The sequence below is a fragment of the Orbicella franksi genome, chromosome 2 (genome assembly GCF_964199315.1).
Source record: "Orbicella franksi chromosome 2, jaOrbFran1.1, whole genome shotgun sequence".
Lineage (NCBI taxonomy): Eukaryota > Metazoa > Cnidaria > Anthozoa > Scleractinia > Merulinidae > Orbicella > Orbicella franksi.
This window is the reverse complement of record NC_138146.1, coordinates 2,442,277-2,460,485: the sequence shown is the minus strand read 5'-3', so window position 1 is coordinate 2,460,485 and position 18,209 is coordinate 2,442,277. Positions and strand designations below refer to the sequence as shown.

Genomic DNA, 18,209 nt, shown 5'->3' with positions numbered 1-18,209 from the left:
ACGTCAATATGACGTGAAGATGTAGACAAACCATCCACAGTTTTTCTTCTCCCTTACTTTTTGGAGTGAGAAGCGAAAAAAGACGCAAAAACCAAAAGTGTCACACGCACAATCGGAGAGGTGGCGAGGGTGGGTCTCCAACAGGGTTGGGGTGGAATCGAGAGGGCTGGGGAACATAGAGACACGAGTCTCGCCTCCTAATAGGCCAGGAACTCCACCTACTTGACTCCCGGAGGAAAACGTGTTTAGCGACAAGTCCGTACTCCACCGAGCAATCCGTAAGCTAGTTGGGGGTGTCAGTAAAAGACACCCTCCCCTCCCGCCTGCTTTTGACAGCTGGCCCCCAGCAAACCACCAGCAGATAGGCCAGTCATTGGGCCATGTGCCCAGCCTAGCCTTGACGGAGCCCCCCTGGGTTTAAGGCCGCTGGCTTAGCCTGGATTCGGGCGAAGCCCGAATCCAGGCAAAAACCTAGCGGGCATGTTTTTGCGAATTCGCTCAGATATATAATAATAAAATAGAATGAAGCGTTCTCTGGTAAAAATTATTTAAAATATGAACTTTCGACAGCCATTTTTCTTTGTTCGACGGATAACAATTTGTAACAAAATGAAACGTTAAAAATTTGAATTTCACCAGAAATGTAAGGATTGAAATCCATCAATCACAGACGACATCGTGCTTAACGGGTAATGATCAGTGTGTAATGTGTGAGCAGTCATGAAGACCCTCAATAAACAGTCGAAACGTCGCAATCTAAATCTAAAGTGACTATATGCCGAGAAAAACGACCATACTTTGTAAGTGTTGAATCTTGCTGTGACGAACCACAAAATAACACAATACAGTACAATGCAATGTAATGCAATAGAAATTTATTGTGTGACACTCTTAGCCATATGTGAGGTGTAACATCGTGTGAAAGAAAATGACACACAGGTATTCCACAGAAATTGAAATTGAAAGTAAATATTATATTGTATGAGTAAACTTTTTGTTTAAAAAAATATACAAGTCAGGATCATGAAATACAATCTAAAATAATTACACGTTATGCTAAAAAGTAAAAACGATAATCATATATACAATCAAACTGACGCTAGCAATGCCTGCGCAATTGACACCTTCAAAACTCTCATTAACACTGTCTTGCTTACATCAACCTTTTGATTAATTTGTTTTTTAAGTTGTGTCCCTTATCCGATGATTTATTTTAAAGTTATGTCATTTTATCTTATACATTTATATTTTTTTTAATGAATCACAATTTCTATGTAGTTTTCACGCGCAACTAAACATTATATAAAAGTGTACGTCTAATATAAAGTCTAGATTGTTATTATTAATTATTTTGAACAACAAGAAACTTTTTCAATCCTCTTAACAAACAAGACAATCGCTTGGCTCGTTACAGGAGATTAACATGTGAAAGGGGCGTGGACGTTTGTCGAAAACACCCCTGGTGTGGCTCATGTCTTAATTTAATCCTAAAAGATACTACTCCTAAAATCAGGCAAATAAGAACTATAATCATTTTCATGACCATGTCATCGAACACTTTCGTCTGTGAAGAGGTTTCAGCACTTCCATTCCCGATCAATTTAAACAACTTACACAGTTAGCTGAAATTATTACATCCCTGTAAAAAGATTCAATGATGACAGAGATAACTGGCTTAAGTGCCAAAATATAAATCACAATTGCCGATCCTAAAAGAGACAGCAAAGAACATCCCCACCCCTTCCCCATGAGCACCCCTCCCTCCTCCCCATCGAAGAAACTTTGCATCAATTTTAGGCAACAAAGTCGCCTGACAGATGCTAGGCTTCTTAAGAGATATGTCTGATTATTTTCGACAACAACACTAAGAAAAATAGGTTTGCAACTACAAAAAAGCTTACTTTTCAGTTCTGCTTCTGAGGAAAAATAAACAATTGTGCTTGTAACAGACAATGGCCGTAAAAGAAAGTCAATGCAGCATTGTTTTTTCTATTTTACACTGTCCTTGCAGAAGTTTCTTGTTTCTCTTGGTTCATTGCTTGATTTCGTATTTCTATGGAGTACTCCATCGGCGAGGTCTTTCCTTCCTACAACACCGAAAAAAAAAACTAATTTGATGATATCTAAAATCCCAACCATTGGGTAACAGTACTTTCTGTTAAGCAAAAGATAAAGCCTGAAGAAATATATTACACATTCATAGATGATGATTACAGTTTAATTCTTAAATCGCAGACATAAGCGTCCGATCATGTCTGAGAACACTTTACTTTTTAAGCATAAGTACCAAATTTACGGTCGAGAAGTGACAAGAATAAGGAATCTCATCGCCGCACAAGAAAGTCTTTTGATGAAAGAAAACTTTTTCTCAATAACTGATTGGAAGTGAAAATCTTTTGATTCACTTCTGTAACTCTTTTGTGTACAGCACAGCTAGATTTTGCCCTTTGAAACACAAATTAAAAGAAGAAAAGTAGGGAGTTTCAATTTTTCTTTAAGTCGCATGGGCAACTAACTAACCAAATTTATGAAATATTTTCTTCGCTAATAAAAAACATACCTTTATTTTTCAAACTCAAATGTGACGTCATCTCCAATCAGCATAAACGGGGCCCACCTGGAAACCTTGGTAAAGCCGTGATCTCTCATCCACTTCATGGCCGCGTGAAGAGATACACTGGCACTTTCTCCATCAACAAGGTGCTCGTAAAAGCGACTCATCAACTTCTTTGTTGCAATGTCGTCTAGAGCCCACAGTGCCACCAACACCGAGCGTGCACCGGCTCCTAGAAATGCGCGAGCGATTCCAACAACTCCCTCGGCTCTAATTTGTCCACGGCCACTGTGACAACAGCTTAGTACAACCAGCTTAGCCCGCACTTTGACTTTTGAAATGTCGGACATTTTCAAAAGGTAGTCGTCTTCTTGTGGAATTCCGGTTAGTGTAGCAGATCCTGGATGGACCGGCTCTGGAGGGGCAAGAGCAATTTCTCCTCTTTCAGCATTACCATGTGCAGCAATATGTATCAGACTCACTGAATTCAGCTTCTCAAGTACCGCTTTCTTTGTTGCGTCCTGTCCTAACAAAGGCCAAACGCCCAGCCGTCGTGCGATCATCTCTGCTTCCTTTCTTGCACCAGGCAATGGTACGAACTTTTTATTGACTTCTTCCCTGTAAATCACCACACCAACATCAGGATCACCCACTACTAGAGCATCAGTCTGACAGTGATAGTCTGCAGGACTGTCCTGAATGAGCTTCAGAGTCGTCAAAGAAGGAACCACGCGGATTCTGAAACGCTCCGATAAATATTTCCCGCTTTCATTGAGTAAAGCTGGAAACGGAACACGATACAGGTTGCGATCAGGAACAATGATGATTTGGGGCTCGTCAAGTAAGTCGGATACAGGATTGACGAGCAGTTCGTAGAACAATTTTAGACTCGGTTCGGGATCATCCGTATTCCCAGGCTTGCCTTGTCGCAAAGTTGCGGGGCTATCTTCCTGAAAAGATTCAGGATTTGTTTCAATGTCATTGCCATTCCAGGATCGATCTTCGCAGACCTCCTCGGGTAAAATACCAAAGTCTTGGAAGCTTTCAGCCATGATAGCAAAAAATTCATCGAAGTTTTCAGCAACCTTTGTTAACCTTGTGTAAAGAGTCTTTTTATCCACATCAAGTTCTCGGATCTGAATGACTCCGCTTGTCTTGAGAATCCACAAAAACACTCTTTGATCAAAATAAGAAATGTATAGACAAGTAGAGTTACTTTCTTTCTTCATGACATTTTCAACAACAGTCCATGATTGCGGGTCAGCTGATATGCGATTTGCAACAGAGTACTGAGTTGCCATCAAGTCTGCTAAGGCTCTTGCTCGTCCAAGCTCTGCAACACAAAGAGCACTCTTAGGATTTCCAGCATAACGAAACAATGCACTGAGCTGCTGATAGGGATAAACATGCATGTCTGCAAAGGATATTTTTAATTGATCGCTGTCTTGAAGGAAACCTCGCATTTTTTCGGATTTTCCAATACTTCGAAACAAAAGAGAAAAAGCTTCCTGAGAGTTGTTTTGTGATAACCTTGTCAATGTAAGACTACAATAGCAACGAAACTCAGTTTCAACGTGTCCAATGTTTTCACTGATTGACAGTGCCTTTTCAAGATATTCTTCGGCCACATCATGATCGCCGCGAGATTGAAACACTTCTCCAAGGCTCAGGTAAGATCTTGCTTCTTCTTTTCTGTTACCAATTTCAACTGCAATCGCAATTGCTTTCTCGAGGCAGGCTTGAGTTTTGTCTTTATCACCAAGAGATTTATAAAAAAGGCCTTCTGTGCGGTAGCAAATTGCTTGTGCGCTTTTATCACCAATTTCAATGCTGATCGCAAGCGCTTTGTCATAATATTCTTTAGCCTTGACATATAGACCGAGAGACCGAAACACACTTCCTAGGTTTCCATACCATGTTCCTTCACTCGCTCTGTCACCAATTTCCACGCTGATCACGAGTGCTTTTTCATAATATTCTCTAGCCTTGACATATTCACCGAGAGACCCAAACACATTTCCTAGGTTTGCATACCATTTTCCTTCATTTGCTCTGTCACCAATTTCCATGCTGATCGCAAGTGCTTTTTCACAATATTCTTTAGCCTTGACATATTCACCGAGAGACCGAAACACATCTCCTAGGTTTCCATACTGTGTTCCTTCAGTCCCTCTGTCACCAATTTCCACGCTGATCGCAAGTGCTTTTACATAATATTCTTTAGCCTTGACATATTCACCGAGAGAATCAAACACATTTCCTAGGTTTCCATAACACTCTTCTTCTCCTTTTCTGTAACCAATTTCCATGCTGATGGCAAGTCCTTTTTCATAATATTCTTTAGCCTTGACATATTCACCGAGAGAATAAAACACATTTCCTAGGTTTCCATACCATGTTCCTTCATTCACTTTTTCACCAAATTCCATGCTGATCGCAAGTGCTTTTTCATAATATTCTTTAGCCTTGACATATTCACCGAGAGAATAAAACACATTTCCTAGGCGTCCATAACATGTTCCTTCTCCTGCTCTTTCACCAATTTCCATGCTGATCGAGAGTGCTTTTTCAAAATGTTGTCTAGCCTTGACATATTCACCGAGAGAATGAAACACTATTCCTAGGTTTCCATACCATTTTCCTTCATTCGCTCTGTCACCAATTTCCATGCTGATCGCAAGTGCTTTTTCACAATATTCTTTAGCCTTGACATATTCACCGCGAGACCCAAACACATTTCCTCGGTTTCCATACCATGTTTCTTCACTCGCTCTGTCACCAATTTCCACGCTGATCGCAAGTGCTTTTTCATAATATTCTTTAGCCTTGACATATTCACCGAGAGACCGAAACACATTTGCTAGGTTTCCATACTGTCTTCCTTCATTCGCTTTGTCAACAATTTCCATGCTGATCGCAAGTGCTTTTTCATAATATTCTTTAGCCTTGACATATTCACCGAGAGACCGAAACACATTTCCTAGGTTTCCATACCATGTTTCTTCACTCGCTCTGTCACCAATTTCCACGCTGATCGCAAGTGCTTTTTCATAATATTCTTTAGCCTTGACATATTCACCGAGAGACCCAAACACATTTGCTAGGTTTCCATACAGTCTTCCTTCACTCGCTTTGTCACCAATTTCCATGCTGATCGCAAGTGCTTTTTCACAATATTCTTTAGCCTTGACATATTCACCGAGAGACCGAAACACATTTCCTAGGTTTCCATACCATGTTCCTTCACTCGCTCTGTCACCAATTTCCACGCTGATCGCAAGTGCTTTTTCATAATATTCTTTAGCCTTGACATATTCATCGAGATCCCGAAACACTTTTCCTAGGTTTCCATACCGTCTTCCTTCATTCGCTTTGTCACCAATTTCCATGCTGATCGCAAGTGCTTTTTCATAATATTCTTTAGCCTTGACATATTCACCGAGACAACGAAACACAGTTCCTAAGTTTCCATACCATGTTCCTTCTCCTTCTCTGTGACCAATTTCCATGCTGATCGCAAGTGCTTTTTCATAATATTCTTTAGCCTTGACATATTCATCGAGACAACGAAACACAGTTCCTAAGTTTCCATACCATGTTCCTTCTCCTTCTCTGTGACCAATTTCCATGCTGATCGCAAGTGCTTTTTCATAATATTCTTTAGCCTTGACATATTCATCGAGATCCCGAAACACATTTCCTAGGTCTCCATACCATGTTTCTTCACTCGCTCTGTCACCAATTTCCACGCTGATCACAAGTGCTTTTTCATAATATTCTTTAGCCTTGACATATTCACCGAGACAGCGAAACACAGTTCCTAAGTTTCCATACCATGTTCCTTCATTCGCTCTGTCACTAATTTCCATGCTGATCGCAAGTGCTTTTTCATAATATTCTTTAGCCTTGATATACTCGCTGAGAGATTGAAACACATTTCCTAGGCTTCCACAACATGTACCTTCTATTGCTCTGTCACCAATTTCCACGCTTATCGCAAGTGCTTTTTCATGATAGTTTTTAGCCTTGACGTATTCACCGAGTGAAACAAGCACAGTTCCTAGGCCTCCAAAAGCGATTGCTTCTCCTCTCCTGTCGCCTGTTTTTTGCATGACAAGGATTGCTCTCTCATAAAGTTCTTTTGTCTCAGCATACATACTTTGACTCTGATATATCTCTGCCAGTACTATGCTAAGCACACCTTCGTGGCCTGTATCACCACACTCGTGGTGAAAGTCGAGAAGTTTCATGCCGCAAGCTATTGCATTTGAGTGATCGCTAACACGGCGGTACGCCTCAAACATGGTATAATAAATTTTTCTGTACATTCTTTGCCGTAATGGGTTTTGTACACTGAGTACTTTATTACTGAGCAAAACTAAGCTTTCCTTGCATAACTCGATGGCTTTTAGAGTACGACCGATGTTGAGAAGGAAATTAGCGACAAGGAGGGCTATACAGATGGCTTGTATAACTTCTTGTAAGTAATTCATGACGCTTTCCTCAGTAAGTCATGTAACTGAAAATAAACCAAATAATGGTGATTGTAGAATTTTGCCGCATTACGTAATGAGCTTTGTGTAACTACGAAGAAGAGTAAAGGGACTCGAAAAAGCCATGTTTTTAGCAAATTAGCATTCCAAACCTGTACATTTCATCTTTAAGTCTGATGGACTAAAGAAATAAAAGGTAAAGGAGTGCTTGCTGTAAAGGGACCGAATTTATTTCGGGTGCACAAGTTCAATTTCTCTATTTTGTACTTGACATTTCAGATTCGTTGAAACTACAAAACGTTGGAATTAACTATGAATGTACAAATCAACTTTGGCTACAGGAAACTTTTCATGCGTAAATTCAACTTGGCTAAAAGTCGGAGTGATCATTCAGGTCCTTACGTGAATAAGCTTCTCAAACAGAGTTGAAGAATGACGTTTACGGTAAACGACAAATGGCGAAAATCGCCTCTTAATTTGTTTTCTTTCTTTAAATGTACCTACAGTCTTAAAATCAGTCCAACACAAAGATAGACGAACAAATTTTTCTAGTCACCGCCGTATAAACGGCTAAACATTTAGTCAGTGCAAAAGTCTCTCATTTGTCGTAAACGTTTTTTAATTACCATTCTATTGTCATAAGGTTTTTCCTAGATTTCACGACGCGGTAGCATTTCGCTTGTAACTTAGAAGAGCTACTTTGAAGTATTTATACCTTGGCCAAACAATATTTTCTTTAGTTTAGTTCAACTCGTAAAGAATATAAAGTTAAGGCATGCAATTTAAGACAAGTTGTACTCACCTTGCCAATGTTCAGTGAATGTTGAAATAAAAGCCTGAAGACCAGTTTGTATTCCTAGCATGGAGTGAACTTTTCTGTCAGGTTTGTTTTACACTGTTCGCTTTGGAAAGTAAAACACCAGATACCGTAAATAATTCATAAAATCAGACGTTGCACGAGGAAATTAGAAAATGAAATTTTCAAGTTTGTCATGTCAGATTTTTCATTTTTCAAAAAAACTGAAATTTTGGAATGTTTGTCTTTAACTAGTAAGTATGATTTTGTATTTATTGTGAGATGGGCACGCATAATCCTCCATCCTGAATTGTTTACATAAAACGCATTAGTTAGCCGTTTAGAGGCTACTGAAATTCTGCTCTGGATTAATCAAGTTTGAAGGCAAACTTTTTTGCGTTACCATTGCTCTTTTAAAGGTTTATTTTAAAAATGCATTTAGGGGCGAAACAATTTCCCAAAAATACGATATTAATTCGAATTAGAAACTGTCTTCTTGCAAACACAGTATTTCGCTTTTGAAGGAAAAAAGAATGATCCAAGTATTTATTCAAAGAAGACAGATTGCCATATGACGTCAATATGACGTGAAGATGTAGACAAACCATCCACAGTTTTACTTTTTCCTTACTTTTTGGAGTGAGAAGCGAAAAAAGACGCAAAAACCAAAAATGTCACACGCAAAATCGGAGGGACGGCGACGGTGGGGTCTGGAATAGGGTTGGGTTGGAATGGAGAGGGCTGGGGAAAAGAGAGTCACGAATCTCGCCTCCTAGTAGGCCAGGATCTCGACTCACGTGACACCCGGAGGAAAACTTGATTAGCGACAAGTCCATACCCCACCGAGCAATCCGTACTTAAGATTGTACCTGTTTGTTTAAGCACAAAGAAAACGATCAGGCGATGAAAACAAATTTTCTCGATAAACCACCATATTCTCAAAAACACTAAATCAAAAGTTCTGAATGCCTAATGGAACATTTATGGTATGTTTCGATGGTATTTCAGGCGGTTTGGTCGAGCCTTAGTTCGTATTCTAGCGAGACACAGTCGAGCCATTATACCCTTGGAGAGACCAAAAAAGTCTAATGTTTGCCGCTGAAGGGTAACAAAAAATAGGTATTTACTGTACCTAAATTCTGTCAACTGGCGACATCATATCAGTGATTTGATATTGCAGGTTATCAGGACAGTAGACACAGCTTTTGAATCGCGACTATGGCTAGGGTATCGGGTACAACAGTAAATCAAGGTAATATGTCCGCTAGTTGACTCTATTCTCATCACCCGTTATATTGTTAGGAGAAATTAGGTATTGGTCAACCAGGCGCCTCTTAAAACAGCACAGTGACAAAGGATCATGCCTGCAACCAAGGGCGGATGATCCATGAACCTCTTCCGGGGTAAATTGTGAATGGTTATTTTAAGCACTTAGCTGCCTGACTGATGAAACGTTGTCACACCTGTTGGTTTTATTTTCGTGAGGTCGCTGTAAAATAACATGCCACGCGCGAGGTATGAGGTCACGAAAACGTGAGCAATATGACACTAGCAGTACATGCAACGAAACTGAAAATAGATTTCAAAAAATTATCATTGGGAACTGCGAATCGTTTTGTTAAATCATCCTCACTTGTTGTAACGAAAAACGTCAAACAAATGAAAGCTTCTGGATAGCTTACGTTAAAACTGAATCGTTTTATTTCAATAAAAGGCGTCGCAATTTATATTCTCAGTCTTATTACTGATCTTTGGATTCTTTTTTCTGTTCTATTGATTTTAAATAGGTTGTGCTGTCATCCAGCAAAAAAAGAGACACTTCGTTACGTGTACACGATGGAAGCGCTATCGTCAACTAAAACCAAGCGTCCTTGCAGAGGCCTCCACGCAGTGGGTGCAGTTTGATCCAAGCTCATATAGGCGGTACTGTTGCGTGACAGTAACTTTTTTTTTTTTTTTTTTTTTTTTTTTTAAATAATTTTAATTTACAAAACACAGTTCTACAATACTTACGTTACTTACAATACGGGTCACTTATGCTGGCAATACAATACTCAATACAGTTCCTTACAGAAAATACAATTACTTGCAATACGGGCTACTTACACTGCTAACAATATAATACTCTACTTACGTTACTTGCTGTACATACAGTTACTTACAATACGTTATACTGTGTAAGTAAGTAAGTGACAGTAACGCAGCTAGTCACACTAAGACAGCCGCATTAAATATTCTAACGCTGTGATCCAAGCCACAGCTTGCCAGCTGTAAACATCAGCAAACTTCAGAGTCTCTTTTTCATCTCCATCGCAACCGTCGCACGGCAAGCACGTGACAAATGCTGCATGTTATGAGGCACGTGACGTGAGGGAAAAATTCCGCTGAAAGAGAAACAAGAATTTAAACAAAGTGCAGGGTGATATTTTTTCAGTACAAGTTAACCATTAGCTTTAATAAACGTACGAAAATTTACGGAACAGAAGGGCATTCCGTAACTTTCGAACGTAGATAGGTTTTCATAAACAAGGATACAATTGGCCCAAAGCTTGCTCCTTCTTTAAGACCAATCCCCAATACTAGTGTTACCTACGTAGATTAACAAGAGCTAGTCAGGTGTTAAATTAATCACCAATTAATAGTAATAATAATTAATTAATCGCAGGTCCCGGGTCCCTTATCGAGCTTACGTTTTTGTCCCATGAAGCTGTAGCGAAGTACTTGCCATCTCCACTCCTTGCGCATGGCCAAATAACTCTGGCATGTTGATTGTTTTTGTCACTCCGAGCCGCGAGTCTGAACAGAGGTCCTGTAATAAGAAAACCAATCCCGTCACGTTAGTTACTCTCTATAATTAATTGAATTCTGCTTGAACACTAGTGCAAATGCTGTAATCTGATTGGCTGAGCCATTGCGCTCTATCATTAGTGTGCAGTGGCTTGGTGTGGTCTGTACAGCACCGCAAATGATCCCCGACCGCAAATCATCCCCGACCGCAAATGATCCCGAACCGCAAATCATCTCCGACCGCAAATCATCCCCGACCGCAAATGATCCCCGACCGCAAATGATACCCAAATTGGACCGAAAATGATCCCCAAATTGGACCGAAAATGATCCCCAGACCGAAAATGATCCCCAAATTGGACCGCAAATCATCCCCAGACCGGAAATGATCCCCAAATTGGATCGCAAATCATCCCCAGACCGGAAATGATCCCCATATTGGACCGCAAATGATCCCCGACATTGGACCGCAAATGATCTCGCCGGAAAACGAGGAATGGCATGGAGTTTGCTTCCATGTTTTTATTCCTTCCTTTGATTTTCATCATTCAAACGATAAATAGAAAGAAACGATACTGACAACGTTAACTACAATTTAAATAAAATTCTCATGATAAATAATTCCATCTCATTTTCTCTTGACAATTCTTCTAAAAAAACACGAAAAAAAGGTCGTAAACAGCGATACCATTTCTCAATTGGCTCGATATACAACAGTAACAACTTAATGCTACCATGACGAAGGCATAAACAACTTGTATACATTTGTGTTAATACCACCAGTAAGAGTGATCGTGAGTATTCATGACCTTTTAGTCCTACGTACGATATTGTGTGAACTAGAAAGTCCGCATCTCAACGCACTCCAAGCCGGTTTGTCTTTCGCATCTGCAATTTGCAGCCTGAAATTCCATACTGAAGATGTAAACGTGTAGTGAATCTGGACAGGGGCGCTGATTGGTCAACTTGCATGGTATGTTGAGCAATCTAACTCTTACCTTCATTACCCGTGGGTAACATACGCGGAAAACCGAGAAAACGGATATCATTACGAACTAAAGTAGAATGGCAGCCGTAAGCCGTTTTCGTGTGAGATTTCCAGACCAACGAAGTCTTGCTTCACGAACAACCTTAACCTGATATATAGGTTACCACTGTAACCCGATATCCGCTAAAATTTCTTGCTACTGATTTTCAAAATCGATAACAAGAGTACCCTAGGTATCAGAGGTTTTTTTTATTTTGCGTGATTAACCAAAATCGGAGACCGCACTTGAAAAGTCTCTAGTACTCAGGGTATCACCAAACGTGCAGGCGAGAAAATTAGACACGATTTAGAAATTGAGATGCACGCAGAATATCGAGTGACTGATCTGACTTTTCCGTTCGCAATTTTCGCTTCGGTTAAGTTGTTATGAAATGTTATGGTGATATATAGGCAAAGCCGATTACAAGGCATTTCGCGGAGCTTTTACGGTAATCTTTCCGAAGACTATTTATCCTGAGAATTATATCTTTATAAAATATGGTCAGTTATGACTTGTTTCTGTTTAGGTTGAAAATTGAAACCTCGACACGAAGAACAAACTCCATGCCATTCGTCGTTTTCCGGCGGGATCATTTTGCGGTCCACATCGGGGATCATTTGCGGTCCAATTTGGGGATCATTTCCGGTTTGGGGATCGTTTGCGGTCGGGGATCATTTGCGGTGCTGTACAGGTCGACAAAATTGCAACATTGCAAAATTGCAAAATTTTGAAAGAACATTTAGAAACAAATGGATAATCATATTCCTAACAAGACAAAAAGAGGGTACTTACGGTTTCTTAAATTTATATCTTGAAGTTTAATTCACATAAAATACTTGAAAGTACTGTTGGGAAGAAACCGATGACGAACTTGTACTTATGTTTGTACAATTTCTCTGAACTTTGAATTTTATTTTCTCGAGCTCCCTATGGTAATTGATTTTGGTACTATTTCAGGCAACTATTTATATTTTTAGCTTTTAGAAAATGCAAAAAGGAACAGTAATATATTTAAAATTATTCTGGTACAAGGTTTTCGTCCATTAAAAACTGAAATTGCTCGATTTCCTATCAGGTTTCGTCTTAAGATGACGCATTGCTCACATAATAATACACAGCAGAAAGTTTATCTGAGCGATTTCGCAGAAACATGCCCGCTAGGTGCAAAGCTAGCGACTTTAATCCCAGGGGGAAGGGGGGGGGAGGTGGTGGGGGGCTCCGTCACGGCCAGGCCGGGTCAATGCGTAAACGCGGGCATGTTTTTGCGAATTCGGTCCGATATAAAAGTAGTTTTTTGTTCGTTGTTTTGGTTCCTTGACATTCGAGGCTAATTATCTCTGAAAAATTCATGGCTACACCAAGTTTTTTTTTTTTTTTTTGGATTCCAATAACCTTTGTTGTGATATTATTTTCTATTGTCCTTTGTATTTAATTTATTAGGCGACGTCCTACAAAAATCGTCCAAAACAAAGAGCAAACTTTTGAAATGTGTTAGCTGGTTTAATCTGTTTCTGAATATCTACAATAACTTTGACAAGTCAACACTGTAATTTATATCTACAAGGGCGCCTCACCATCGAATCATATCACAAAGTGGATTGTGTTTTTCTTTGCGGTATAAATTCTTATTAAATTTTGATATGATTTGGGCTTTAGCTACACTGGCATACTTGACGATATCAAAAGACTCTAGACTTTTAATCTGACGGGAATCCAATAGTCACTGCTGGGATCTCTGCAGTCCTTTGTATTTAGGTAAGCGACGTCGACCTACAAAAATCATCGAATACAAAAGAAAAGACTAATGAATTGTGTCAGCTGCTTTAATTTGTTTGTGAATATCTACAATAACTTTGGTTATTTTTAATAAAGCCAACCTTGTAATTTAAATCCACAAGAGTGCGTCAATATCGAGTCATATCACAAAGTGGATTTTGTTTTTCTTTGTGCAGTATAAATTCTTAATGAAGTTTGATATGTTTTCGGCTTTAGCTACACTGGCATACTTGATGAGGCCATAATAATCGAAAGTTTGTGTCTAGTTTTCTGTTCTTACGCGTCAAGTGCCATGAACTATTTCCATTTTTCCAAATTGTTTCTGGTACTGAGTTTTATAAAGGTTTCCTGGAAAGCTGTGTCGGCATTGGGTAGGTCTGTTTTCTTATTTCTTCATGATTCGAAATCCCTGAATCAAGAGAAAATTGCCTGAATTCAATTTTGATATTCCCCTGCTATGGATACTAGATATCATAGATACACAATATCTTGGGTTTGACAAGAGCAATCGTTGTATATCTTGATGTTACAACAGATATACGACTGTTTTAAAATGCTGGCAAAAAACTCTGAACCTCACGCGGATGAATACCACGAGAAAGAAATGAGGACTAAACTTCTGTCTCGATCAATACCATCTCTCATAAAATCACTAGTCTTTTATGTCAAACTCTTACATTTTACTGGACTCTATTCTTATAAAAGTACATGAAATACTGTGTGGAAATGGATCATACACAGCGCCTGAAAGATGAGAGATCTCCCTTAAATCATGAAAATCCGAGTATTTTTTGCTCACACCCTGAGCGATTTCTACACCAACTCAAGCCTTTATTTAGGCAACGCCGGACAAGCTAGATTTCGCTCTGTTTGGTCGGCTTTCTTGTCAATTTTTTTGTGAAGCATTTTCTAGAATATCACTTTAAAAACAGCCCTCTTGTTGTTTGTAATTTAGAGCCATGTGTAATCAAGACGTTTGGAAAGCCAACTGCAAATAAGGCTCTTAAAAACCACGTAATCAGAACTTCGAGGGCGACGTCGGCAGAAGTGTGTGAGTTACACTGCTTTATGGAAATCACGTGTCAATCATACAACTTTGGTCCTAAGGAGGGTGGTGGTCACGTGTGTGAGCTGAGTGACTCTGATGCTATCAGAAATCCACTGGACTGGACTACAAAACAAGGGTTTATTTACGGTGGAACAAAGGTGTGACGCATCTGGCTAAGGCTTAATCATAGTAACTAAGGTAGTTAATGCATGTCCTTAGACGGCAAATGTATTTCCGCCTGCTGTTTCACAAAACATACTGCAGCATCAAGACTTTCACTGTTGTAAGCAAGTTTTTACAGCGTGAAAAACTAGGTTTATCAATATCGGTTCACATCTCTCATGAACATTTTTTTCTTATTTCATTTCAACGAAAGAATCCATGTTCAGACGCTGGGTGTCCTGTTAATTCCCGTTGTTTCTCAGACTTGGAACATGACACATATCAGTGTGTATGTGCAGTGGGCTTTACTGGTAACTGTCAATCAGGTAAGTGTAATGTGTATCTCAACACGTTAAAATCATATAACTATACTGCAAAACTGAACGCATGTGAGGCAGAAATCCAACGTTAAGGTGCATAGGGAAGAGTGGGACTTCATCACCGTTTTAGTAATATAAGAAATAGATTTCAATGGAGATTCGGATTACTAATCCAATTTTGGCAAAAAATCTTGAATACTGTAAATGACCAAGGGGAAAAAAAAAACAGTTTTAGCCCGATTAGGGTACATATTTTCAAATTCCAATCTTAGTATGGTGAATTGTCTTTTTCGACCTGCAATTATGCAAGAGTTTCTCGATTTGCAGCGTAAATTTGCAACTAAAATGAGACGTGAAAGTGAAGAATGATCATCGCAGTTAATTTTCCAATTTAAGCAACTGGAAAGAAGAAGCCTGAAAAAAATCAGGGCTTCAACGGGATTCGAACCCGTGACCTCCGCGATACCGGTGCGATGCTCTACCAACTGAGCTATGAAGCCACACATTGGGAGCGAGGTCAATTAATTGAGTTCATATCTTCCCGTGAGGAGTGAAATGATGTAAAGTTTATATGAAATATTTCATATATGAACTGCGGTTGAGACGTCTCATTTTTACCAATAAACAATTTTTCAGAATTTTTGGCCTAAAACTAGAAATTGAAATTGAAATTTTTCATAGACGTGGATGAATGCATACTGGGAATGAATGACTGTCACGTGAACGCTACGTGCAACAACACGGAAGGATCGTACAATTGCTCGTGCAAAAATGGATTTACAGGAGATGGGTTCACGTGTGAAGGTGAGAACACTAAGTAACTATAGCATGATAGATTCAAGGCAAATTAATGTGATTGAAATGTTAATCAAAGTGCATCTTTAACACAAAACAACAAAGCACATAACATCACGGTGTCCATCGAGGTGTTCTCTAATAATAAAATTTCTGTGCTTTGTGGAATGAGTTCTTCTCTTATTTAAATTTACCGATTGTTTACTTACCTACTTATTCCTCTTCGTTCCTAATGGAACATAGGTCCTCAACTAGAGCGCGCCACCTAAACCTATTTTGTGCAGTGCACTTTGCCTCATTCCACGCGAGATGTTCCCTATTGATTGATTAGGAACAGCAAAATGCTTGCAGTCAGAACATTCTATAACAATTCGTAAATTGGGCTAAACTACAAAACAGATTGTTCCCGTCTGTTTTTTGGTGCTTTGCCAAGTCGCGATGCTCGATGCGCGCAAACTGCAAGGCGCAAAGCGTCGATAAGCTTACGAGCAAAGCAAGTCCCGCAAGAAAAAGCTTGTCACGCTTCATAAAGCTTAATAGATGATTTTGTTCCGATAGCGCATTTGGTTCAATTAGAACGAAAAGTTATATTTAACGAAAAAATATGTAAGGACGTCTCTGTCTTCAAAGTCTTCGCGCTCGCAATGTGTGAAGCATTCGCGGTTGATTATGGTCTAAAACGTCGAGCTTTCCTCAAGGGAGGAGAATGATTTCCCGTGAAAAGCCACGCCCCAAATGCACTTTTGGGAATGTTGAATTTTTCTAGCAACGCGGTATTTTGCAATGCTACAAAAGCAGTGCAAAACCACCAACACTTTCTTCTTTCTTCTGTGATCTGTTCTACATTTTGCTCGCAACGCCGCATGGAATAAAACACCAAGTGCAGTCCAGAAGTGCAGAGTTCGATTATCTCAGCTGATTTATATTCTCTTCTACTTCACTGTAGCACAAAAACTAAATGGGAGCTGTACCGAGCTGCTTGAAAATGGTTTCACACCCAGTGGCGTGTACACAATCAATCCAGATGGCGGCAAACCAATACAAGTGTTGTGTGACATGACCACGGACGGTGGAGGTTGGACAGTTTTTCAGAGGCGTTTGGACGGTTCTGTTGACTTCTATCTTGGTTGGGAATCCTACAAAAACGGGTTTGGAGATCTGAACGGTGAGTTCTGGCTTGGAAACGACAATCTTCACCGTTTGACTGCAGTCGATAACGTCACTCTGAGAGTTGACCTGGAAGACTTTGATGGAGACATCAGATACGCTGAATACACGACTTTTAAGGTGGCAGACGAGGCAGATAAGTACCGGCTTTTGATTGGAGGATACAGTGGCACGGCTGGTGAATCTATGATATATCACAAGTAAGAGAAATACTGAATAATTGAGCCGTTAACTTAGGGAACTTAGGGTACCTTTTGAAACAGCTGTGTTGGAATTCTACCAGTGATTCGGCGACACTAGTTGAAAAGTAGTTTAGATTTTGTAATCCCTGTGCAATATATACGGCTGGCAAGTAAGAACAGGTAATAGATTCGATGACCGTGTTGACAAAGTTAAGGTATTAAATAGGCAGATTTTACTAAGTTAATGTAGAATATTGCGTTGTTACGGAGAATACTAGTTAATTGTTTTTCTTTCTCTGCTACTGTGTAACTTAAACAGGCATGTTTGTTGTATCTGTAATTTCTTTCAGTGATATGCAATTTTCTACGAATGATGACGACAATGACGGCTGGGTTGAAAGCTGCGCACAAAAACACAAAGGAAGCTGGTGGTACAATATTTGCCTCGGCGCAAATCTTAACGGACTGTACCTGAACGGAACACATTCTTCTTATGCCGATGGAATCAACTGGGTCACGTTTAGAGGCCGGAACTATTCCCTAAAACGCAGTGAAATGAAGGTTAAAACCAGATCCTAAATCTTTGAATTAGGGTAGAGACTCCCTTGTGCACCGTTGTAAAAAAGGATCGAGGAAGGGTTTCTGGAGCATTTAAGATAGTTACGACTTGTCAGCCTTTTTCTGCAAATAACCATTATCATGGATAGCAAAGGAAGTCAATATTTCCTTTTACATATTTGGCATTAATTTTGTTTGGTAACCTAAATGTTTAGAAACATTTCCTTCTTGCAAATCATATACTTCTACCCGGCAAATCTTTCATCTATAATTGTAAGCACTCCAAGCTTGTTCCTACTCTGTTACTCTTTCAAGCAAAGTTGAAAGCCGTTCATAAACTAGAATTATATATTGCAAAAAATAATGGCATACTGACTAAACATTTGGAAAGATGAGTACCTCTCTATTCGTAACTTTACAACTTTGAAATAACTTATTCCTCTCGCAAAAGCCCCGGGGGGGGGGGGTGGGTACTCCCTTATATTGACTATATAGGTATGTGTGGCTATATAGGTATGTAGGGTTTTTGAGCCGTTTTGGTCA

At 39.5% G+C, this 18,209-nt stretch overlaps 3 protein-coding genes across 3 annotated transcripts; 1 reads left to right on the top strand and 2 right to left on the bottom strand.

Annotated features, from left to right (window-relative positions):
• Nucleotides 1–2,217: 2,217 nt before the first annotated feature.
• Nucleotides 2,218–4,623, bottom strand: LOC145480064 (tetratricopeptide repeat protein 28-like). The gene is made up of 2 exons (XM_081458548.1): nt 4,589–4,623; nt 2,218–4,384 (listed from the first exon to the last, which is right to left on the bottom strand). Exons 1-2 carry the CDS (start codon nt 4,621–4,623, stop codon nt 2,563–2,565), a joined length of 1,857 nt encoding a protein of 618 aa, XP_081314674.1. The 3' UTR covers nt 2,218–2,562.
• Nucleotides 4,624–4,814: 191 nt separating this feature from the next.
• LOC145480063 (uncharacterized) lies at nt 4,815–7,047 on the bottom strand. Its single transcript, XM_081458547.1, has 2 exons — nt 5,909–7,047; nt 4,815–4,899 (listed from the first exon to the last, which is right to left on the bottom strand). Exons 1-2 carry the CDS (start codon nt 7,045–7,047, stop codon nt 4,815–4,817), a joined length of 1,224 nt encoding a protein of 407 aa, XP_081314673.1.
• A 9,568-nt stretch (nt 7,048–16,615) lies between these two features.
• Nucleotides 16,616–17,801, top strand: LOC145467642 (ficolin-2-like). The gene is made up of 2 exons (XM_081451224.1): nt 16,616–17,126; nt 17,459–17,801. Exons 1-2 carry the CDS (start codon nt 16,816–16,818, stop codon nt 17,685–17,687), a joined length of 540 nt encoding a protein of 179 aa, XP_081307350.1. The 5' UTR covers nt 16,616–16,815; the 3' UTR covers nt 17,688–17,801.
• The last annotated feature ends 408 nt before the right edge of the window (nt 17,802–18,209 follow it).